Consider the following 25,254-nt stretch of genomic DNA (forward strand, 5'->3'; position numbering starts at 1 on the left):
ACTTGTTCATTGTGCATGAGAGAGAGAGAGAGAGAGAGAGAGAGAGAGAGAGAGAGAGAGAGAGAGAGAGAGAGAGAGAGAGAGCGTTCGTTAAAGTGTACAGTATGGTGCCCTTGCTAAATATCATATTGTATTATGATACATAGCATCTGGATTGGGTCAAATAGGAAACCTAAACCCAACAATCTAACGTTTATAGGTAAAGTCACGTCGCACACAATCTTTTCATATTTTTGTACAATTTTGATATGTATGCAAGCAAAACTTTATTTTCGGGTTAACATTGCAAAATATCCATTTGTTCATGGTGATATGTTCAATAATAGCTGGTCAGGAAATTAACAAATAGGCAAAACCTGTTGTTTGTTTATCATCCACGAAAACTTTAATTATGCATGCGATCGAGTTGTAAGATGCCTTAAATATTTACATTCACTTTCTTTCCCCCTATTAAATTGCGTTGATTGGGAGAGTCAGACATGTTATTCGTAAAATTCTGATGGAAATTTGAATGTATCCATGCGCGCCAGATTTAGTGATTGGGTCTTCTGTGTAATGCGTAAATATCACTCAAATCTGCGACTTCAAAACCGGATCGCGATCTGATTACGATCTGATATATTATACTTACACTGATAAATATTTCATAAATGTTAATATTTCTAACAGTTAAATGAATTCAGTTTATTAATTTCTTAGGATACCAAAAGTTTTATTCTTCAAATAACAGAATGAAAAATAAAACTGTGTTATTATAATTTAAAGCACTGTGCACCATTTTTGTCAGCATAATTGGGTTGTTCTAATGGCTTTTCCGTTAATTGCGCACCATTCTTTGAATATAAGGCAGAGATTTTGCAAAATAAAAAAAATTGTGGAAAGGAATTAAATGTTTAAAAACGTAAATATAAGAAGCGCGAAGTAGATATGTTCTTGTTCATAAAAAAGAGATACGCGTAAACTGCATTCTGTATATAACATGGAGTCATGCATCCTCTGAAACAAGACGGTCGGTCCCACATTTATTACCAGGTTTGGAGATGCCAGTCACAGCGAGAATGACCAAGGGTTTCTGACGATGTCTTATACTAAAGCTATAATAGTAATCTAATTTTCACATTGTCAAAGTTTTTGATACACGTTCCTTTTAAAAACAAACGCAACAATAACTTAATATATTATTAAGACGCTTGAACAGAGAACCTTAGACATCGTTACTCAGGTGAGCATGTTGGTCCATGGGCCTCATATATTTAAAACGCTCTTGATAAGGAATGTTGAAACATCTTTTCAGTTGTCTACTCATCGCGTCGCAAACCATGGTTTTAACTGAGACCACAAGCTCCCTAAGGCTTGACGATAGACAGAATCGATGTGAATCTTACCTGGGTTACCGACGCTCTTGTCATCGTTTTATCAGAATTTTAAATTTTTTTTTTTTATTTGCTTTAGGTTTGCATGTATTTATGTGAGATATAATTGATATCAAACGTTTACCGGTAACGATGTAGTTGGGCAGAGTAACTATCGTAAGATTGAAAACAAGTCACTTTCAAATGTTTTGTCTAATTTGAATTTCGATACTCATTAACCCCCCACATGATAATAAGAATCAACACCTCATGTACATTGTATTATCATTATGACCGAATCTTGTCAAATATTAGGAAACATTTTAAGAACAGTTTATATACATGTACAAAAAAACCCAGGTTATATTTAAAGTGGACCTTTCTACACTTTACTGATTGGATACGAACAAAAGGCATTTGAAATTTTCTCGTGCGGACGATCGCTGTTCATTTGTGCCCCCCTTTAAAACAAATGTATACGTGTATTTAAAAGTGAATTGCAGAGATTAAAGAATCGTTGTATACTCCCCTTTTTGTTTTGACTTATGTGAAACAAAAATATTTTCAACTAGTGGTGTGTTTTGGAGATTATACACATTCTAACGTTAAAGGAGTTGAATTTCAAAGCATGGCTTGTGAGTACAGTATCATGTCGATGTTGGTATAAAAATAATCAGCCATAAACTATATTTGATTTTTGATTTTTTAATTTTGTCTTCTGTAATAAAAATGGCTGTATACAAATTAATTTAGAACTTTGTAAATCAATGTAACTTCGACACTTTCAGATCGCAATAGGTCAACAAAGTCGAGTTCAAAACCTCTGAGGATTTCCGATGGAGCCGGTCCCTTTTCACTCGGAATACAAATGTTGGCGGTCAGACGACCAAGAACAGGTTTGTTGCACATGGCTAATCAAAGCATTGATTTTGATAAACAATTATATATTTTTACTTTGTTCGTATTTTTACATATGTAAACAATGTACATGTAGTTACACACTCGATGTACATGTAGTTACATATTCAATGTACATGTATTTACATATTCAATATACATGTAGTTACACACTCGATGTACATGTAATTACATATTCAATGTACATGTAGTTACATATTCAATACACATGAAATTACATATTCAATGTACATGTAATTACATATTCAATATACATGTAGTTACATATTCAATGTACATGTAGTTACATATTCAATACACATGTAGTTACATATTCAATGTACATGAAGTTACATATTCAATGTACATGAAGTTACATATTCAATATACTTATAGGTTACATATTCAGAGTACATATAGATATATAGGTTACATATTCAGTGTACATATAGTTACATATTCAATGTACATGTTGTTTACATATTCAATGTACATTAGGTTATGATTCAATGTACATGTAATTACATATTCAATGTACATTAGGTTATAATTCAATGTACATGTAATTACATATTCAATGTACATTAGGTTATAATTCAATGTACATGTTGTTAACATATTCAATGTTCATTAGGTTATAATTCAATGTACATGTAATTACATATTCAATGTACAGTAGGTTATCATCTTGTAATTTACATTTATATCGCTTTTGACATATATATAATTTAAACATGTTACATTCTGAATCTATAATTGTGTTTTAAGGAAAAATTAAATATACATGTAAACAATTAGAAAAATTATCGTGAAATATAAAATAATGTAATTCCTTGACCATCTAGATCTTCAAAAGTGAAAGTAAAGTTATAAATGGCCAGCATGACAAGGCGCTCTGAGACTCTCAAGAAATCTGTTGAAATATAATATTATATGTTTCACGAGTTTTCTTACCCCCAACTGGTTCCTGGTCATTTTTGCCGGTCACTGATCACTCTGACCGGACCGTGATCATTTCCCGCTGGTCCCTTATCATTTATCTCCGGTCATTTTGTTTCACAGGTCTCTGATATACCGACTCAGATCATTTTTTTACCGGTCCACCGGTACTTGATCATCATTTAACCGGTCCCTAATCATTCTTAACGGTCCTAGGTTGTTTTTCTGTGGTACCCGATCATTTTTACGGGTCCCAGATTATAATTTCTCTTCTTGTCTTTAATTCATCATATTTTGTCTTCAGGAAATAAAAAAAGGAAGAAATTTCTTTCATTTCAGCAATTTATGTGTTACACAAAATTCTAAAAACTCGGATTTGTTCAGATTACTCATTTCGTCTAAGTGAATCACCGATTCCTCTAAAACTTTCCCCGGTAATGTTGTGAGTTTCTTTGGATTAAATTTCTCTTCTTGTCTTTAAATCATCATATAACATGTAAAAGTACATCACTTTTGGGTATGCAATTATACCGTACATATACAAAGAAATTGTCTTTAGGATGATCATAAGTTACGCAGACTTTATCATGTAATGAATCAACTTGAAAGCGATTTTAAATTAATTTTTTGTTTGTTTAGTTTGCTCTGATTTCGTCTGTATATTTTAAATGTTTTGTGACCTTTGTTACATCCAGCCCAGTTTGAAGTCAAAGCCACACCAAGGTCTGTAAAGGAACCGAAGAAACCGGTGTCATTGCCTGCTTGTCGGCCAAACTCAGGTTGTCAAAAATTTACAATCGTGTAATCCTAATGTATAATATTTCAAAAGCCTAGACCACATGACCATGTATTATTATGAACAGCTTACAGGACTGTGAAGATGTCTTCTGCCCTTTATATATAATTAGTCGAACAGAAATGAACAATACCGCTACATTTGTGTACAACTAAAAGGACAAAAGACCTCTATAGATTCCATTTATGAGTACTGAGCAAATAAATGTATACATGTGTCACGCAAATATTTCGTGCTTAGGGTTGAGGTTATTAAGGTTGATTTTCTGTAATTGATAAATGGAGTCGATATACAATAAAGATATTTATTCCACAAGGGTCCAGCATAAAGTCAATTATAAACAAATGATAAAAGTGATGACAAATAAAACAGAGTACTAAACAATGAGTCTTTACAAAATATGTATAGAGATGCACATAAAAAGGACCACAATAAAAATGAGTCTTTGCATACTCTAACACAATTGTAACATATACACATGCTAAGTGAATATTGACCACATTAAATCTGTGTTTTATAAGTACATAGCTATATCATATGATTATAAATAAAAATTAAAATAAGGGGAAAATTAACTAAAATGGAGAGATCGCTTGGCTATGATGAGGACCATAATTATTGAAAAGTCAACTATATTTGTTTACATGTATTAGTAAACTACGAACCTATTCTTAGCGCGAGTACACATGTACTCGGCTATGTTGACGAGCCGAAATAAAGACGTAAAGTGATTAAAGTTAAATATAGATCTTAAGTTCAAATAAAAGAAAGCGTAGATAAAAATAAACATGTTAAACACTTACATTATAATTTAGGAACGATCGATTGTAATTATATAATGAAATACGCATTCTCTTAACGAAATAGATTTGTAAAACCCGCATTTCCTCTTGGGCGGAAGTATAAACAATGACTAAATTTAGAACCAATCACGTGGTAATTCCGGAAGACGCTTTAGCAATTATCAAAGTGAGAAGCGGGGAATAGTAATTATTGATAAGTAAGAGAATCAAAAATAAATCAAATAACAACATATTAGAACAGATGGGAAAATGATTATGAACATAAAATGATTGAGAAAATAAACATTCAAGTTAATATTTTTGGCTAACAATATTTTCTTATCAAAGCATGTAATATACATGTATATAAATGTAATTTCAAGACATTGTAAAATTCAATGACAGGAAAAGTTGAACGTTTTACCCTTTAAAAAGACGAATAGTTGTAGTAAAAATGCATATAAAAATGTATATAAAATAATGTCCTACCTGTAATTGATAAATGGAGTCGATATACAATAAAGATATTTATTCCACAAGGGTCCAGCATAAAGTGACGCGCTGGGATCTTGGGACAAAAATCGACTTAGTCCAGGTGAGGTACATTATAGGTTAATTACTTCTTGTATCAATAAAAAAAAAATAGGATTCCCTTGCGAGGGCCTCTTGACAAAAGGATAGTATAGCGTGGGTTCAGACAAAGGGGCTTAATCCGATGACCTGACACTAATTGAGTAGATCAAACATCAAAAGAAATTTCTAATTGAGAAGTGATTTGTTACGTAAAATTTGTTTGACCTTAACTAGATAGATATTTCACTCATCGCCGTGATAAGTGTGAATATTTACGAAACTGATTATCAAGTGAAAGAAAGTATTTCCTTGCGGCGAAATGGGTTTTATAGTGACAAAAGATATTAGTTACTTTTTGTGCATTTTGTTCCTGAAATAGTTTGAAACACAATTACAATATAAAGATACAATATGTAGAAAATAGGAAAATTTTCTATAATAAAATATTTCTGATAAGGGGTCAAATGTACCTTATGATAATTCCCTCCTGGTTCGGAAAATTTTTGTCCTCAAAAATAAAAGTTATGGTAGGGGCTAAAAAAAATGGGGGGGGGGGGGGGGGGTAATGACATGGTGAATAAGCTAGGTATCTAGTTAAATGAATTATGCGTGCATACAAAATGAAAAAATAACTATCTACAACTAACAACTAAAAATATCATACAGGTAATGAACCACTTGATGCATGATTCATGATGACTAATGAAATAAACAAAAAAAATTATGTACATGGTATTATTTGCAACAAAATTAACATCTATGGTTGAAGAGTGAAAACATAAGAAAAAAAAAATCATACTTGTAATATGATACAAATCGACATCTATGGTGATGTGAGGAAATGGCATCTGCTAAAAAAAAAATAGTCAACATCTATGGTGATGTGATGATAGGGCATCAGCGGTTGATGCTGGGTAAAAAAATAATAATAATGGGCATCTATGGTGATGCGAGGTAAGGGCATCAGTGGTTGATGCTGGGTTGAAAAAAAAAAATATACACGTGTATAATCAACATCTACGGTGATGTGAAAGTAGGGCATCAGTGGTGTCTATCACCGGGGAAATTAAGGTGTGTTTCTATATATCCGGCGACAATAAAACTAAAATGCTTTAGATGGTAAAAAGCACTTTATTTGAACTTTAGGTCGGTAGGGTGAATTCTGGAAATCCAAAAACTACACCCGAACAATCCGAAGCCTAATTCTTGACTGATGATAATAATGAACAAATGATATAAATAAGAATAGTAAACTAGACACTTGTTGCAAAAGCAACAAAAAGGTCTTCCGTTTTGATATACATGTATCAATTTAACTGTAAGACATTGCTTCTCTTACATGCAAAAAAAGTTGATATGATAATTATTGTGAATGATATATCCAGACGTTACTTACATGTAAAACAACGAGAATGAAAAAGAAATCAATTTTTTAAGTACTTTCTGTGACGACCAGAAGTAACGCCGATCTAAACAAAAATGTTAACCATTTGTACAATCATAAGTCAATCTTGCCTCAAAGTTTGGTTGTTCACGACTCTGCCAAATCTAAGATCTCTTTGAAACAATATTTTTTGTCTCGGGACCAAAACGGACGAACGAAAGTGATTAATAAAAAGAAAAGCTGGTATTTCTCGTACATTTGCTTAATGTACATCACTGTTTATCAGGCTAGATGAAATTCCAAAAAAGTCAGCTAAACTTGTTAAAAACAGGATTTGTTTGAACCCTTCCGGTAAGAACCGGAAGTGACAGTTGACAAAATTAAACCCGTTAAACACATCCCCAATCAAAATTCTATCAAACAATCTATGAAAGATTCGTGTCTCAATCACTTACAATGACGAAAATATTGCGGACATCAAATTTGTAAAAAGAAAAGCTACATAGAGATATTTGAGATATCTCACCGGAAGTAAAATTTATTTGCCAATTTAAAATTATATAGATGACATATGTAAGATTGTATACTGATATTTTCATTTTATGTAAAATGAATAAAACAAATTTTTGAAGTGCTTCCGGTGACGACCGGAAGCTACGCCGAACAAAACAAAATAGTGTAAACACATGTACATACATAGGTCTATCATCCCACAAAGTTTGATCGTTCAAGTCGTTACCGTTTTGAGATCTCCAGGAATCAAGGTTTTTTGTCTCGGGACAGGAAACGGACAAACGGAAGTGCTCAATGTAAATTGTAATTAATATTTTTTTTGTACTTGCCCTTTCTACTTAATTGTTCATCGACTTCACTACAAATATCAAAGGAAAACAGTTAAACTGATAAACAGCTCGATTTGATTGAACTCTTCCTGTGTGGACCGGAAGTGACGGAAGACAAAACAAAACCGGTTAAACACATCTTCAATCAAATGTCTATCACCCATAAAAGTTTTGTGCTTTGATCGCTTATAGTTTCTGAGATCTCGTTTGTACAAAATGTGTTTCAAAAAAGCTACCTGAGATATTTGAGATATCTCACCGGAAGTAGAATTTTTTGTTGAGTTAACATCGCATAGACAATCTATGCATAGATTTATACTTATATATTTATTTTATGGAAAAAGAATTTTATGCGAAAAAGTAGTTTATTTTTAATTGCTTCCGGTGACGACCGGAAGTTACGACGAACAAAACAAAATAGTGTGAACACATCTACAGCTATGGGTCTATCATCCCACAAAGTTTGGATGTTCAAGTCTTTACCGTTTTTGAGATCTCGTTGATACAAGCTTTTCCAACGCGGGACAGGAAACGGACAAACGGAAGTGCTCAATCTAAATTGTATTTAATGTATCTTGTAAACTTGCCCTTTGTACTTCATTTCTCATCCAGCACACTACAAATATCAATGGAAATAAGTTAAACTGATAAACAGCTCGATTTGTTTGAACTCTTCCTGTGTGGACCGGAAGTGACGGAAGACAAAACGAAACCGGTTAAACACATCTTCTATCAAATGTCTATCATCCATGAAAGTTTTGTGCTTTGATCACTTATAGTTTCTGAGATCTCGTTTGTACAAAATGTGTTTCAAAAAAGCTACCTGAGATATTTGAGATATCTCACCGGAAGTCGAAATTTTTTGTTGAGTTAACATCGCATAGATAACCTATGCATAGAATTATACTTATATATTTATTTTATCGAAAATGAATTTTATGCGAAAAAATAGTTAGTTTTGAAGTGCTTCCGGTGACGAAAACACATCTACAACTATAGGTCTATCATCCCTCAAAGTTTGGAGGTTCAAGTCTTTATCGTTTCTGAGATCTCATTGTCCATAGCTTTTTGTCGCGGGACAGGAAACGGACGACAGGAAGTGAATTTTGAAAAAATGAAAAAAACGCCTAGAGATATTATCATTTTCTATCAGTCCTGAAAATTTCAAGAAAATCCATCCCGCCATCTCTGAGAAATCTTGTGGACAAAAAAAGGAAAAAAAAAAAAATAATAATAATAACTAGACTCTTGTTGCTATAGCAACAAAAAGGTCTTCCGTTCTTCATATATAAATCTGTACAAAAGATCCATTTCTCTTGTAAACAGAAAATGGATATAATTTATACTGTAAAGGAATTCCCCAAAAATACAAATACACAAAGACAATATGTCAATTTTTGAGTACTTTCTGTGACGACCGGAAGTTACGCCGGATCATTCAAAACATAGTAAACATACATTCATACATTGCCTTGTCTTTCTTTAAAGTTTGGATGTTCAAGTTTTTGTTAGTTATAATATCTCGTTGAGAAAAAGTTTTTGTGTCGGGACCGGAAACGAACGAACGGAAGTGATTAAGAAATTGAAAATACGTATTTTAATACATTTACCTATGATACGTTATTGTTCATCACATTAAGTAAAATGTTGAAAAAATTATAATGTTAAAAAAACCAACCTTTTATTGCTTGAACACTTCGAGTGAAAACCGGAAGTGACCTACGACCAAATGGAACCCGTTAAACACATGTTCATTCAAATGTCCATTATCCATACAAGTTTTGTGTCTTGATCTCTCACTGTTTCTGAAATCTTGGGGGTAGTTTTTTTTTTTAAAAAAAGGCTACCTGAGATATTTGAGATGTCTCACCGGAAGTAGAACTTTTTTTGGTTTTTTACCATGTGTGGATGACCTCTTGTATTTTTATAACTAAAATGTTACTTCCATGTTAAATAACCAACATATTTTTAAAAAATCAGAATTTGGTGTACTTCCTGTGACGACCGGAAGTTACGCCGGATGAAACAAAATAGTGTTAACACGTATCCATACACAGGTTTATAATCCTAATAAGTTTGGTTGTTGAAGTCGTTACCGTTTTTGAGATCTCGTCGATATAAGGTTTTTTGTCTCGGGACAGGAAACGGACAAACGGAAGTGCTTAATGAAATTTAAATTTTTATATCTTGTTTACTTTCCTGTTTTACATTATTATTCATCGAAGTAGCTAAAACTATCAAATATAAACAGTTTAACGGATAAACAGTTTGATTTGTTTGAACTCTTCCGCTGTGGACCGGAAGTGACGGAAGACAAAATGAAACTGTTTCAACACATCTTCAATCAAATGTCTATGATTCGTGAAAGTTTCGTGTCTTGGTAACGTACAGTACCTGAGAACTTGCGGGTACAAAATATGTTTTAAAAAAGCTTCCTGAGATAATCGAGATATCTCACCGGAAGTAGAATTTTTTTGTTTATTTAACATTGTATAGATGACATATGTAAGGATCTATACTAATATTTTTATTCTATGGAAAATAAATTAAATACGTAAAAACAAAATAATTTGAAGAGCTTCCGGTGACGACCGGAAGTTACGACGAACAAAACAAAAATGTTTAAACACATCTACAACTATAGGTCTATCATCCCAAAAAAGTTTGGATGTTCAAGTCTTTACCATTTTTGAGATCTCGAGGTGACAAGCTTTTCGTCACGGGACAGGAAACGGACGACAGGAAATGAATTTTCAAAAAATGAAAAAAACGCCTGGAGATATGATCATTTTCTATCAATCTTGAAAACTTCAAGTAAATCTATCCAGCCATCTCTGAGAAATCTTGTGGACAAAAACTGGGAAAAAAATAATAATAACTAGACTCTTGTTGCAAAAGCAACAAAAAGGTCTTCCGTTTTGATATACATGTATCAATTTAACTGTAAGACATTGCTTCTCTAACAGAGAAAAAAGTGGATATGATAATTATTGTGAATGATATATACGGACGTTACTAACATGTAAAACAACGAGAATGAAAAAGAAATCAATTTCTGAGGTACTTTCTGTGACGACCGGAAGTAACGCCTTACTAAACAAAAATGTTAACCATTTGTACAATCATAAGTTAATCTTTCCTCAAAGTTTGGTTGTTCACGTCTCTGCCAAATCTAAGATCTCTTTGGAACAATTATTTTTGTCTCGGGACCGGAAACGGACAAACGGAAGTGGTAATAAAAACAAAAGCTGGTATTTGTCATACATTTGCTCAGCGTACATCACTGTTTGTCAGGCTAGATGAAACATCCAAGAAAGTTAGTTAAACTTGTTAAAAACATGATTTGTTTGAAGCCTTCCGGTAAGAACCGGAAGTGACTTTTGACAAAATTAAACCCGTTAAACACATCCCCAATCAAATTTCTATCAATCATGAAAGTGTCGTGTCTAATTAGCTTACAGTGACACAAATCTGAGAAATCTAGTTAAACTTTTAAAAAAACTTGATTTGTTTGAACTCTTCCTGTGTGGACCGGAAGTGACGGTCGACAAAATAAAAACGGTTAAACACATCTATCAAATAATATATATAAGTTTTGTGTCTTGATCTATCACAGTTTCTGAGATCTTATTTATACTTTGTTTTTAAAAAAGAAGGCTATCTGAGATATATGAGATGTCTCACCGGAAGTAGAACTTTTTTTACCAGGTGTAGATGACTTTTTGTATTTCTATAGCTAAAATGTTACTTCAATTCTAAATAACCAAAATCTTTTTAAAAATATCAAAATTGAGTCTTTTTCCTGTGACGACCGGAAGTTACGCCGGATGAAACAAAATAGTGTTAACACCTGTCCATACACAGGTCTATAATCCTACAAGGTTTGGTTGTTGAAGTCGCTACCGTTTTTGAGATCTCGTCGATATAAGGTTTTTTGTCTCGGGACAGGAAACGGACAAACGGAAGTGCTAAATGAAATTTAAATTTTTTATATCTTGTTACTTTCCTATTTTACATTATTATTCATCGAAGTAGCTAAAACTATCAAATAAAAACAGTTTAACGGATAAAGAGTTTGATTTGTTTGAACTCTTCCGCTGTGGACCGGAAGTGACGGAAGACAAAATGAAACTGTTTAAACACATCTTCAATCAAATGTCTATGATTAGTGAAAGTTTCGTGTCTTGATCACGTACAGTACCTGAGAACTTGCGGGTACAAAATATGTTTTAAAAAAGCTTCCTGAGATAATCGAGATATCTCACCGGAAGTAGAATTTTTTTGTTTATTTAACATTGTATAGATGACATTTGTAAGAATCTATACTCATATCTTTATTCTATGGAAAATAAATTAAATACGTAAAAACAAAAAATTTTGAAGAGCTTCCGGTGACGACCGGAAGTTACGCCGAACAAAACAAAAATGTTTAAACACATCTACAACTATAGGTCTATCATCCCTCAAGGTTTGGATGTTCAAGTCTTTATCGTTTCCGACATCTCGAGGTGACAAGCTTTTTGTCCCGGGACAGGAAACGGACGAACGGAAGTGAGTTTAGAAAATCTTTTACAAAAAACCTCTAGATGTTTATATTTTCAGTCATTCCTGAAAATTTTAGAACAATTCATCAAGACATCTCTGAGAAATTCATAAGACAAAAAGGGGAAAAAAATAATAATAATAATAAAACTAGACTCTTGTTGCAAAAGCAACAAAAAGGTCTTCCGTTTTGATATACATGTATCAATTTAACTGTAAGACATTGCTTCTCTCAGTATTTCATAACCATTAGACAACAGGACTTAATTGACTATCAATTTGTCTTACTTTGTCAAACAGAAGCAGTAAATCTCTTAAACAACATGAATTGTTTGAACTCTTCCGGTGTGGACCGGAAGTGACGGTTGACAAAATAAAAACGGTTAAACACATCTTCTATCAAATGTCTATCATCCGTGTAAGTTTTGTGTCTTGGTCACTTACAGTTTATGAGACTTCGCTGTCATAATATTTGTTTTAAAAAGACTACCTGAGATATTTGAGATATCTCACCGGAAGTAATTTTTTTTGTTTATTAATCATCGGATAGATGACATATGAAAGCGTTTATACCTTTATATCATTTCAGTGTTAAACAAATAAAATGCGTAAAAACATAATTTTTGAAGTGCTTCCGGTGACGACCGGAAGTTACGACGAACAAAACAAAATAGTTTAAACACATCTACAGCTATAGGTCTATCATCCCTCAAAGTTTGGATGTTCAAGTCTTTATCGTTTCTGAGATCTCATTGTCCATAGCTTTTTATCGCGGGACAGGAAACGGACGACAGGAAGGGAATTTTGAAAAAATGAAAAAAAATGCCTAGAGATATTTTCGTTCTCTATCAGTCCTATAAATTTCAAGAAAATCCATCCATGCATCTCTGAAAAATCGAGTTCAACTTTTAAAAAACTTGATTTGTTTGAACTCTTCCTGTGTGGACCGGAAGTGACGGTCAACCAAATAAAAACGGTTAAACACATCTTCTATCAAATGTCTATCATCCCTGTAAGTTTCGTGTTTTGATCACTTACAGTTTCTGAGATCTCGGGGTTCAAACATTTACTTTAAAAAAGGCTTCATGAGATATTTGAGATATCTCACCGGAAGTAGAATTTTTATGTTTATTAATCATCGGATAGATGACATATGTAAGCATTTATACTTATACTTCAATTCTCCGAGAAATATATTAAATGCGTAAAAGCATAATTTTTGAAGAGCTTCCGGTGACGACCGGAAGTTACGACGAACAAAACAAAATAGTTTAAACACATCTACAACTATAGGTCTATCATCCCTCAAAGTTTGGATGTTCAAGTCTTTATCGTTTCTGAGATCTCATTGTCCATAGCTTTTTGTCGCGGGACAGGAAACGGACGACAGGAAGTGAATTTTGAAAAAATGAAAAAAACGCCTGGAGATATTATAATTTTCTGTCAGTCCTGAAAATTTCAAGAAAATCCATCCAGCCATCTCTGAGAAATCTTGCGGACAAAAAACGGACAAAAAAAAATAATAATAATAATAATAAGAAACATTACAATCACTATAAGGTCTTCCGTTGGAAACGGAAGACCTTAAAGAAACATTACAATCACTATAAGGTCTTCCGTTGGAAACGGAAGACCTTAACTAGACTCTTGTTGCAAAAGCAACAAAAAGGTCTTCCGTTTTGATATACATGTATCAATTTAACTGTAAGACATTGTTTCTCTCAGTATTTCATAACCATTAGACAACAGGACTTAATTGACTATCAATTTGTCTTACTTTGTCAAACAGAAGCAGTAAATCTCTTAAACAACATGAATTGTTTGAACTCTTCCGGTGTGGACCGGAAGTGACGGTTGACAAAATAAAAACGGTTTAACACATCTTCTATGAAATGTCTATCATCCGTGTAAGTTTTGTGTCTTGGTCACTTACAGTTTATGAGACTTCGCTGTCATAATATTTGTTTTAAAAAGACTACCTGAGATATTTGAGATATCTCACCGGAAGTAATTTTTTTTGTTTATTAATCATCGGATAGATGACATATGAAAGCGTTTATACCTTTATATCATTTTAGTGTTAAACAAATAAAATGCGTAAAAACATAATTTTTGAAGTGCTTCCGGTGACGACCGGAAGTTACGACGAACAAAACAAAATAGTTTAACACATCTACAGCTATAGGTCTATCATCCCTCAAAGTTTGGATGTTCAAGTCTTTATCGTTTCTGAGATCTCATTGTCCATAGCTTTTTATCGCGGGACAGGAAACGGACGACAGGAAGTGAATTTTGAAAAAATGAAAAAAACGCCTAGAGATATTTTCGTTCTCTATCAGTCCTATAAATTTCAAGAAAATCCATCCATGCATCTCTGAAAAATCGAGTCAAACTTTAAAAAAACTTGATTTGTTTGAACTCTTCCTGTGTGGACCGGAAGTGACGGTCGACCAAATAAAAACGGTTTAACACATCTTCTATCAAATGTCTATCATCCCTGTAAGTTTCGTGTTTTGATCACTTACAGTTTCTGAGATCTCGGGGTTCAAACATTTACTTTAAAAAAGGCTTCATGAGATATTTGAGATATCTCACCGGAAGTAGAATTTTTATGTTTATTAATCATCGGATAGATGACATATGTAAGCATTTATACTTATATTTCAATTCTCCGAGAAATATATTAAATGCGTAAAAGCATAATTTTTGAAGAGCTTCCGGTGACGACCGGAAGTTACGACGAACAAAACAAAATAGTTTAAACACATCTACAACTATAGGTCTATCATCCCTCAAAGTTTGGATGTTCAAGTCTTTATCGTTTCTGAGATCTCATTGTCCATAGCTTTTTGTCGCGGGACAGGAAACGGACGACAGGAAGTGAATTTTGAAAAAATGAAAAAAACGCCTGGAGATATTATAATTTTCTGTCAGTCCTGAAAATTTCAAGAAAATCCATCCAGCCATCTCTGAGAAATCTTGTGGACAAAAAACGGACAAAAAAAAATAATAATAACTAGACTCTTGTTGCTATAGCAACAAAAAGGTCTTCCGTTCCTCATGTATTAATCTGCACAAAAAATCCAGTTATCTTGTAAACAGAAAATGGATATAATATATATAAGCTTTGTGTCTTGATCTATCACAGTTTCTGAGATCTTATTTATACTTTGTTTTTAAAAAAGAAGGCTATCTGAGATATATGAGATGTCTCACCGGAAGTAGAACTTTTTTTTACCATGTGTAGATGACTTTTTGTATTTCTATAGCTAAATGTTACTTCAATGCTAAATAACCAAAATATTTTTAAAAAATCAAAATTTGGTGTACTTCCTGTGACGACCGGAAGTTACGCCGGATAAAACAAAATAGTGTTAACACATGTACATACATAGGTCTATCATCCCACAAAGTTTTGTTGTTCAAGTCGTTACTGTTTTTGAGATCTCGTCGAAATAAGGTTTATGGTTTCTGGACAGGAAACGGGCAAACGGAAGTGTTCAATCTGAATTGTATTCAATATTTCTTGTATACTTTCCATTTGTACATTATTTTTCATTTATCTAACTAAAAAATATCAAAAGAAAACAGTTAAACTGATAAACAGCTCGATTTCTTTAACTCTTCCGGTATGGACCGGAAGTGACGGAAGACAAAATGAAACCGGTTAAACACATCTTCAATCAAATGTCTATCATCCATGAAAGTTTCGTGTCTTGATCGCTTATAGTTTCCGAAATCTCGCGGGTACAAATTGTGTTTTCAAAAAGCTACCTGAGATAATTGAGATATCTCACCGGAAGTAGAATTTTTTTGTTGATATAACATCGCATAGGTAACTTATGTATAGAGTTATAGTTTTATGTTTATTTTATGGAAAAGAAATTTAATGCGTAGAAATAATAATTTTTGAAGTGCTTCCGGTGACGAACGGAAGTTACGACGAACAAAAAAAAATAGTTTAAACACATCTACAGCTATAGGTCTATCATCCCACTAAGTTTGGGTGTTCAAAACTTTACCGTTTTTGAGATCTTGAGGTGACAAGCTTTTTCAACGCGGGACAGGAAACGCACGACCGGAAATGAATTTTGAAAAAATGAAAAAAACGCCTAGAGATATTATCATTGTCTTTCATTCCAGAAAATTTCAAAAATATCTATCCAGCCATCTCCGAGAAATCTTGTGGACAAAAAAAGGAAAAAAAAAAATAATAATAATAAAAAACCTTACAATCACTATAAGGTCTTCCGTTGGAAACGGAAGACCTTAATAATAACTAGACTCTTGTTGCAAAAGCAACAAAAAGGTCTTCCGTTTTGATATACATGTATCAATTTAACTGTAAGACATTGCTTCTCTCAGTATTTCATAACCATTAGACAACAGGACTTAATTGACTATCAATTTGTCTTACTTTGTCAAACAGAAGCAGTAAATCTCTTAAACAACATGAATTGTTTGAACTCTTCCGGTGTGGACCGGAAGTGACAATTGACAAAATAAAAACGGTTAAACACATCTTCTATCAAATGTCTATCATCCGTGTAAGTTTTGTGTCTTGGTCACTTACAGTTTATGAGACTTCGTTGTCATAATATTTGTTTTAAAAAGACTACCTGAGATATTTGAGATATCTCACCGGAAGTAATTTTTTTTGTTTATTAATCATCGGATAGATGACATATGAAAGCGTTTATACCTTTATATCATTTCAGTGTTAAACAAATAAAATGCGTAAAAACATAATTTTTGAAGTGCTTCCGGTGACGACCGGAAGTTACGACGAACAAAACAAAATAGTTTAAACACATCTACAGCTATAGGTCTATCATCCCTCAAAGTTTGGATGTTCAAGTCTTTATCGTTTCTGAGATCTCATTGTCCATAGCTTTTTATCGCGGGACAGGAAACGGACGACAGGAAGTGAATTTTGAAAAAATGAAAAAAATGCCTAGAGATATTTTCGTTCTCTATCAGTCCTATAAATTTCAAGAAAATCCATCCATGCATCTCTGAAAAATCGAGTTAAACTTTTAAAAAACCTGATTTGTTTGAACTCTTCCTGTGTGGACCGGAAGTGACGGTCAACCAAATAAAAACGGTTAAACACATCTTCTATCAAATGTCTATCATCCCTGTAAGTTTCGTGTTTTGATCACTTACAGTTTCTGAGATCTCGGGGTTCAAACATTTACTTTAAAAAAGGCTTCATGAGATATTTGAGATATCTCACCGGAAGTAGAATTTTTATGTTTATTAATCATCGGATAGATGACATATGTAAGCATTTATACTTATATTTCAATTCTCCGAGAAATATATTAAATGCGTAAAAGCATAATTTTTGAAGAGCTTCCGGTGACGACCGGAAGTTACGACGAACAAAACAAAATAGTTTAAACACATCTACAACTATAGGTCTATCATCCCTCAAAGTTTGGATGTTCAAGTCTTTATCGTTTCTGAGATCTCATTGTCCATAGCTTTTTGTCGCGGGACAGGAAACGGACGACAGGAAGTGAATTTTGAAAAAATGAAAAAAACGCCTGGAGATATTATAATTTTCTGTCAGTCCTGAAAATTTCAAGAAAATCCATCCAGCCATCTCTGAGAAATCTTGCGGACAAAAAACGGACCAAAAATAATAATAACTAGACACGATCTCGTTGCGAGCAACGAGGAGGTCTTCCGTCTGATTTTAGAAATTGAGATTTATGATCGATCTTGATTTTGCTATTTAACAGCTATACATGATTTAAAACAGGAAAAGAGGATCTTCATTTTAGGTGCCTGATACTATTTTGTTTCAGGTGTAAGAGTTTTGTCCAACAAGTGTTTAGAAATTCGTCACCGTTCTTAGGATATCTCAGAAAGAATATTTTAGGGGCCGGACCTTATCTCCTTATTGGGGCCGCTGAAAAAAAATTGTAAGGTTGCATGTTATTAGGGACATTATTTTGAGCATCTTTTCTTTTATACTGCATTACAAAATATTTTTTCTTTTTGAGATAAGGGTGATCAAATTTTGTGACTTTTGGCCCCTAAAAACCCTTAATTATGTAACACATGATAAAATCATAACATTGCTTGAATACAGAATTATAAGATAAACACATTTGCTTCTATAATATTTCACAAAATATCTCTCAGTAAAGGGCTACAGATTAAAGATTTTAGAGTCCTTTGGTCCCCTAATTTGAGGGGCCAGCCCCTTTTTCTTGCTTTCAAATAAAAGGTCATTTAATTCTACACAAATTTTGTTCAACAAGTGTTTAGAAATTCGTTACCGTTTTGGAGATATATGAGAAAGAAGGTTTTAGGGGCCGGTCCCTTATCTTCTTTTAGGGGCCGTTCAACGAAATTTTGACGGTTGCAATTTGTTGAGAACATCATTTTGAACAACTTTTCTTTCATACTGCATTACAAAATATTTTTCCTTTCTGAGATATGGGTGATCAAATTTTTTAACTTTTGGCCCCTAAAAACCCTTAATTACGTAACACATGATAAAATCATTATATTGCTTGAATACATAACTGTGAGATAAACATATTTGCTTCTATAATCTATTACAAAATATCCCTCGGTGAAGAGCTATGGGTAAAAGACTTTAGAGCCTTCTAGGTCCCTTATTTTAGGGGCCAGCCCCTTTTTCCTGATATCAGCCGAAAGGTCTTGTAAATATAAGCCTTTTTTACATTACATGTCTTAATAAAATATTTTCCAGAAAAAAGATAAAGAGAGAAAAGCACAAAAATTTACGACGCTTTTTTAATGTCAATTTTCGAGCCCTAGCGAGCTTTGGCGCCAGAAGTGCTAAACTTACAAAACAACAACCATGCAAAACTTCAATCTTTCTTTTACCAACCGTAGAAATTTGAGCTTAATATCTCTTATACTTTAGGAGAACGACAGAAGACAAAATACCCATATAAAAATTAGAAAAATCTCAATATCTCAAAAACGGATGTGACGTCATCAACACAAAAAAAATTTAATCAGGTTCAGACCAATATCTATCATATCTGAAATTTTCATTGAGATCGGCCGAGCCGTTTCTGAGAAATCGCGTGCACAAAAATAGGAAGAAAAAAAATAATAATAATAAGAATAGGGAAAAAGAAACAAAGCAATAACAATAAGGTCTTCCGTTGGAAACGGAAGACCTTAATAATAATAATAATAACTAGACTCTTGTTGCAAAAGCAACAAAAAGGTCTTCCGTTTTGATATACATGTATCAATTTAACTGTAAGACATTGCTTCTCTCAGTATTTCATAACCATTAGACAACAGGACTTAATTGACTATCAATTTGTCTTACTTTGTCAAACAGAAGCAGTAAATCTCTTAAACAACATGAATTGTTTGAACTCTTCCGGTGTGGACCGGAAGTGACGGTTGACAAAATAAAAACGGTTAAACACATCTTCTATCAAATGTCTATCATCCGTGTAAGTTTTGTGTCTTGGTCACTTACAGTTTATGAGACTTCGCTGTCATAATATTTGTTTTAAAAAGACTACCTGAGATATTTGAGATATCTCACCGGAAGTAATTTTTTTTGTTTATTAATCATCGGATAGATGACATATGAAAGCGTTTATACCTTTATATCATTTCAGTGTTAAACAAATAAAATGCGTAAAAACATAATTTTTGAAGTGCTTCCGGTGACGACCGGAAGTTACGACGAACAAAACAAAATAGTTTAAACACATCTACAGCTATAGGTCTATCATCCCTCAAAGTTTGGATGTTCAAGTCTTTATCGTTTCTGAGATCTCATTGTCCATAGCTTTTTATCGCGGGACAGGAAACGGACGACAGGAAGGGAATTTTGAAAAAATGAAAAAAAATGCCTAGAGATATTTTCGTTCTCTATCAGTCCTATAAATTTCAAGAAAATCCATCCATGCATCTCTGAAAAATCGAGTTCAACTTTTAAAAAACTTGATTTGTTTGAACTCTTCCTGTGTGGACCGGAAGTGACGGTCAACCAAATAAAAACGGTTAAACACATCTTCTATCAAATGTCTATCATCCCTGTAAGTTTCGTGTTTTGATCACTTACAGTTTCTGAGATCTCGGGGTTCAAACATTTACTTTAAAAAAGGCTTCATGAGATATTTGAGATATCTCACCGGAAGTAGAATTTTTATGTTTATTAGTCATCGGATAGATGACATATGTAAGCATTTATACTTATACTTCAATTCTCCGAGAAATATATTAAATGCGTAAAAGCATAATTTTTGAAGAGCTTCCGGTGACGACCGGAAGTTACGACGAACAAAACAAAATAGTTTAAACACATCTACAACTATAGGTCTATCATCCCTCAAAGTTTGGATGTTCAAGTCTTTATCGTTTCTGAGATCTCATTGTCCATAGCTTTTTGTCGCGGGACAGGAAACGGACGACAGGAAGTGAATTTTGAAAAAATGAAAAAAACGCCTGGAGATATTATAATTTTCTGTCAGTCCTGAAAATTTCAAGAAAATCCATCCAGCCATCTCTGAGAAATCTTGCGGACAAAAAACGGACAAAAAAAAATAATAATAATAATAATAATAATAATAAGAAACATTACAATCACTATAAGGTCTTCCGTTGGAAACGGAAGACCTTAATAATAAGAAACATTACAATCACTATAAGGTCTTCCGTTGGAAACGGAAGACCTTAATAATAATAAGAAACATTACAATCACTATAAGGTCTTCCGTTGGAAACGGAAGACCTTAAAAAACCTTACAATCTCTATAAGGTCTTCCGTTGAAAACGGAAGACCTTAACAATAGTAATTAGCACTATAAGCATGAGTGACAGATGACACGGAGTAAAACTTCAAATTGAGTGAGTCAATTATATCAAGTCCACAAAGTTAAGAGTTAATTTACAACGATTAAGCAATTACGCCTTACGTAAACATATGTTTTGGGATTAATGTTTTGAAAGACAAAATGTGATAAAGATATTATAGCAATTTGATAACAAATAAAGGAATGTGAATTTGAAGTTTTATACAAAATGTCTTGAATTATAGTTCATTGAAATTTCACTCCGTGATAATTCCCTCTCGCTCCGGAAAATGAGACGTCCTCGTCTCAAAGCTCACCAATGAGGATTGCTGGGTGCACGCGGCCTTTGACCGAAGTAGACGGACTGGTAAAATTGTCGTTGATTATTTTCCGTGGTCCTTGGTCTGGGCGCGGGAGTGTTGTGAAATCGGTTTCTTGAACTTGAGTTTTTTCTTAAGGCCGCAATGTCGTATTCTTGAGAGGTGACGATGTCGTTTAAGACTGCTATCTTCTGGTTAGCGATGGTCTGTCTTTGCTCTAGGTCTTTAAGACTCTGTTCTAAATCGTAGCAGTCAGTGCTTAGATTGCTAACGACATTCTTTAGCATTTTATTTTGACTTCTCAACGTTGTCATGTGGTCTTGAATTACAACAGGCTTAAATAATTTTTGAATGTCTTCTGGACTCAAGTGCTGGAACGGCAGCTGTTTCACAAGTTCCAGTCGGTTGTAATAATCTTTAATTCTTTTCGTGTCCCGGCGTCGTTTGCTTAAGGTCTTGGTTTTTGCAAGGCGCATTCTACATTGCGAAATATCAGCAATTGCAACACAAACTTCTTGAGGCTTTTTCTCAGAAATTCCTACAGTAGGATCGAGTTTTGATCCTGCTTGGGCATCAGTCGATCCTACAGACGATACTGTCCGATTGCAGGTCCTTCCATCCTTGGCCGAACCATTTTTGAACGAACCTTTGTCGTTGGTCGCCACCGGGTAAGTTTTCCGCGGATGAGAATGGCAAGGAATGGTTGCGTAGAAGCACATTTTAGCAAAATGGCCAAGTAATCCACACACGAAACACTCCGAACGTGTCGCTGGACACGAGTACAGGTGTCCGCGGGTGAAAGTATTTCCGCACCTGTAGCATGCTGGACAGGATCCAGGTCTGGAGTGTAGTCGTGCAAGTCCTGGGGATGTCAAGAAACTCGAAAAGCAGCGACGCTGGTTTGATGGTCGAAATGAGCGGGGAAATCCTCTGCTCTTGGGTTGCATTTCTAACACGTTGAATGTAATAATCTTGGGGAAACTCGCTGTTGTTGGTACACGGAATCTAACTGCTACAAAGTTTATGCAGCAGCCCCGGGTGAATTACCCTTAGGATATCTCCACCAAACTATCACCGGGAAAAATATGGCGTTTCTATATATCCGGCGACAATAAGACTAAAATGCTCTAGATGTTAAAAAGCACTTTATTTGAACTTTAGGTCGGTAGGGTGAATTCTGGAAATCCAAAAACTACACCCGAACAATCCGAAGCCTAATTCTTGACTGATGATTATAATGAACAAATGATATAAATAAGAATAGTAAACAATAGTAATTAGCACTATAAGCATGAGTGACAGATGACACGGAGTAAAACCTCAATATGAGTGAGTCAATTAAATCAAAGGTGAGGTGTAAGAGTTAATAAGCAATTAAGCAATTATAACTGAAGTGAATTATTGTCTTGTACAAAGGGAAAGGTATATTTATGAATAGATAACAGTTACTCAAATTTCACTCCGTGATACATGTATAATTATATTACTGTATATCTTACATGTATGTAGGCATAATGAACAACCGCGAAAATACCAGACGCCATAACAAACCACTGCCACAGATAGATGTGGTAGATTATGAAGACGACGATGACGAAGAAGATGATGATGAGGATGATGATGGTGATGATGATGAAGAGGAGGAAATCGTCCTACCGGAGTGTACAAACAACCGACCAGTCACTGGTATATAGATCGTGTGTTTATTGTCGCTTTTACAAGGGCAAGGTGGTTAACAATCGATCCGAACAACCTCCTTCAAATTCACTTACTATACTTAGTAACTAAAGACATCTTGGTACTTCAAAAATCACTTGCATTTTGGTTTTTATTTTATCTTATTCCTTCTACTTATAGTATTAAGCTCTTCTAAGTCTGGAGGTGGAAATATTCTTTAAAGTGTCCCCGGCCATTGCGCTTCTTTAATTGGTTTTAAATGAGCGCACATAGTATCATATATTCATATTTTTTTGGTTTCAATGACTATATTTAAAAACTGAAAGTATAATACATGTATATGTTCAATGGATATACCGCCAGAAGGCTTTATCAAGTATTTTGGGGCATTTTGTTTTTGTTAACAGCCCCGGTGTGTGTAGCGGGTGGCTGGACCAGAGGGCTGATGTGTCCCTCCCCCCACAGAGACGAGTTTGAGATACCGAACCTTGAGGATCTAAGGCTTGAGATTCCAGGTGATGAACCTAATACACTGTACATTTCAGCTATAGGGACATTCTCTTTAAAACAAACTAAATAATTATACAGGTAGCACTTTTTTTTTTTTTTAACTTTTTGCATTCATTTCTTAAGCATACATTTCTTGTCATACCAGGAAGGCAAAATTTAATGATTTACAAAACCTTTCCTTAATATAATTATTTTAATTCCTAAAGTACATCACACAACAAATAATTCTGCACTATAATACTTTTTGACACAGATACTATCAGCAAAGCTTGGGATGACATTGCAGAGGAAAACGAGGATATCAGAATAATTCTCATAGGAAAAAGAAATTCCGGGAAAACAGCAACCGCTAACACTATTTTAGGATATTCAGCTTTTGACAACTCCCACGATTCCCTTACAAAATCCTGTCGGTACGGGACGTGTCAACGTTTTGACAGACGATTGGTTGTTGTTGACACCCCGGATGTATGTAACCATGACAACCGGACCGAGCTTCTGAAAGCAATTGCCCTGACCTCCCCTGGACCTCACGTATTCATATTTGTGGTAGGAATTGGAAATATAAACCAGAACGACGAAGAAACATATTCAAATTTAGTTAAAATGTTTGGATATGAGGTTTCCCATCATATGATTATATTGTTTACCAGAAAAGACGATTTGGTATTTGAAGGAATGACCATATTTGGTTATGTTAACGAAGTCCCCGAGCAAATTAAAAACGCGCTGACTGCTTGTAATCGAAGATATGTTGCGTTCGACAACCATTGCACAGGACGAGAGTCCGAGGTCCAAGTTAGGAAACTTCTTGATGTGATTGATAACATTCTGGTCCTAAACCGGAGGCACTTCACAAACCAAGTCTTTGTACAGATTGAAAATCAATTGAAAATACGATCCGATTGCATAGTGAAAGTATGCCAGGAAAAATATATTGAGAGAGTGAGAAACCTAAAGAATGACGCAATAAACCAAGAGGATGGCACAAGAAGGTCGTTGGGTGATGAAAGCAATGACAAAGCAGACAAATTTCATATATTTTTGGATTCTACAGATAATAAATTTCCTGATGAAAATACAAATATAACCGACGCAACGGTTAAACCAAAACAGCGACCAAAATCTTCTTTAGCTGGTCACAAAAGAACAAATCTAAAGAGAAGATTTAAACTTCAACGATTTCGCAAGAAAACCGCTCGAACACCCTCGCTTTCTCCAATTGAGTCTGTGGAGTACGATTCCGAGAGCGAGATAATATACGTTAGCAATGCTAATATAAGTCTCTCACAGAATGAACTGAACTTAAGGAAGTGGAAGGAGGGGTTAGAAAAAGAGACAGAGAAAAACCAACTGCGCGAGAAAATTCGGATGGAGTTGGAACATGACGTAGATGAAGTCTACAGATTGTTAAAGAAAGTTAATTTACCGACTTTTGTTCGCGGCACTGCCAGTCAAATTAACACTTGGATTAAATAGCGATTGTGTTGAAAATTAGAAAAAAAATATTTTTTTAACATGGATTTAGGGGTTATACTTTTTATAGCAAGCAATGTTTCACTTTGCTTAAACGTATTCACATTTGATTCAGATATGTCATTAAATACCAACCATATTATTTTTGCATTAAAAGTTAAGCTTCCAAGAGCTTGACCATTACCAGTACGTTCCCTGCTGGTTCTTCTTACGTTCGAGAGATGTCAATGTACGAGCTTACATGTAATGATTTTCTCAAAAAACTTCGAATAAACATACTTGTATTTGTGGTTATCCATATAAAATTACCCTAGTGCTGAAATTTTGAGTAGTTGGCACCCCATTCTTTTGAGCGCA

General features: G+C 34.1%; 2 protein-coding genes across 2 annotated transcripts in view; both read left to right on the plus strand.

Moving 5' to 3' along the window:
• The window catches only part of LOC105339967 (tripartite motif-containing protein 3-like), a 314,106-nt gene that overhangs the window by 65,444 nt on the left and 223,408 nt on the right, over window positions 1-25,254 (plus strand). The gene's annotated exons all lie outside the window — the stretch shown is intronic.
• On the plus strand, window positions 1,876-25,045 carry LOC105345306 (uncharacterized). The gene is made up of 6 exons (XM_011453419.4): window positions 1,876-1,987; window positions 2,141-2,248; window positions 3,884-3,967; window positions 22,744-22,920; window positions 23,319-23,426; window positions 23,675-25,045. The coding sequence occupies exons 1-6, from the start codon at window positions 1,981-1,983 to the stop codon at window positions 24,898-24,900; spliced, it is 1,710 nt and encodes a 569-aa protein (XP_011451721.3). The 5' UTR covers window positions 1,876-1,980; the 3' UTR covers window positions 24,901-25,045.

This window comes from Magallana gigas, chromosome 4 (assembly GCF_963853765.1).
Source record: "Magallana gigas chromosome 4, xbMagGiga1.1, whole genome shotgun sequence".
Taxonomy (NCBI): Eukaryota; Metazoa; Mollusca; class Bivalvia; order Ostreida; family Ostreidae; genus Magallana; species Magallana gigas.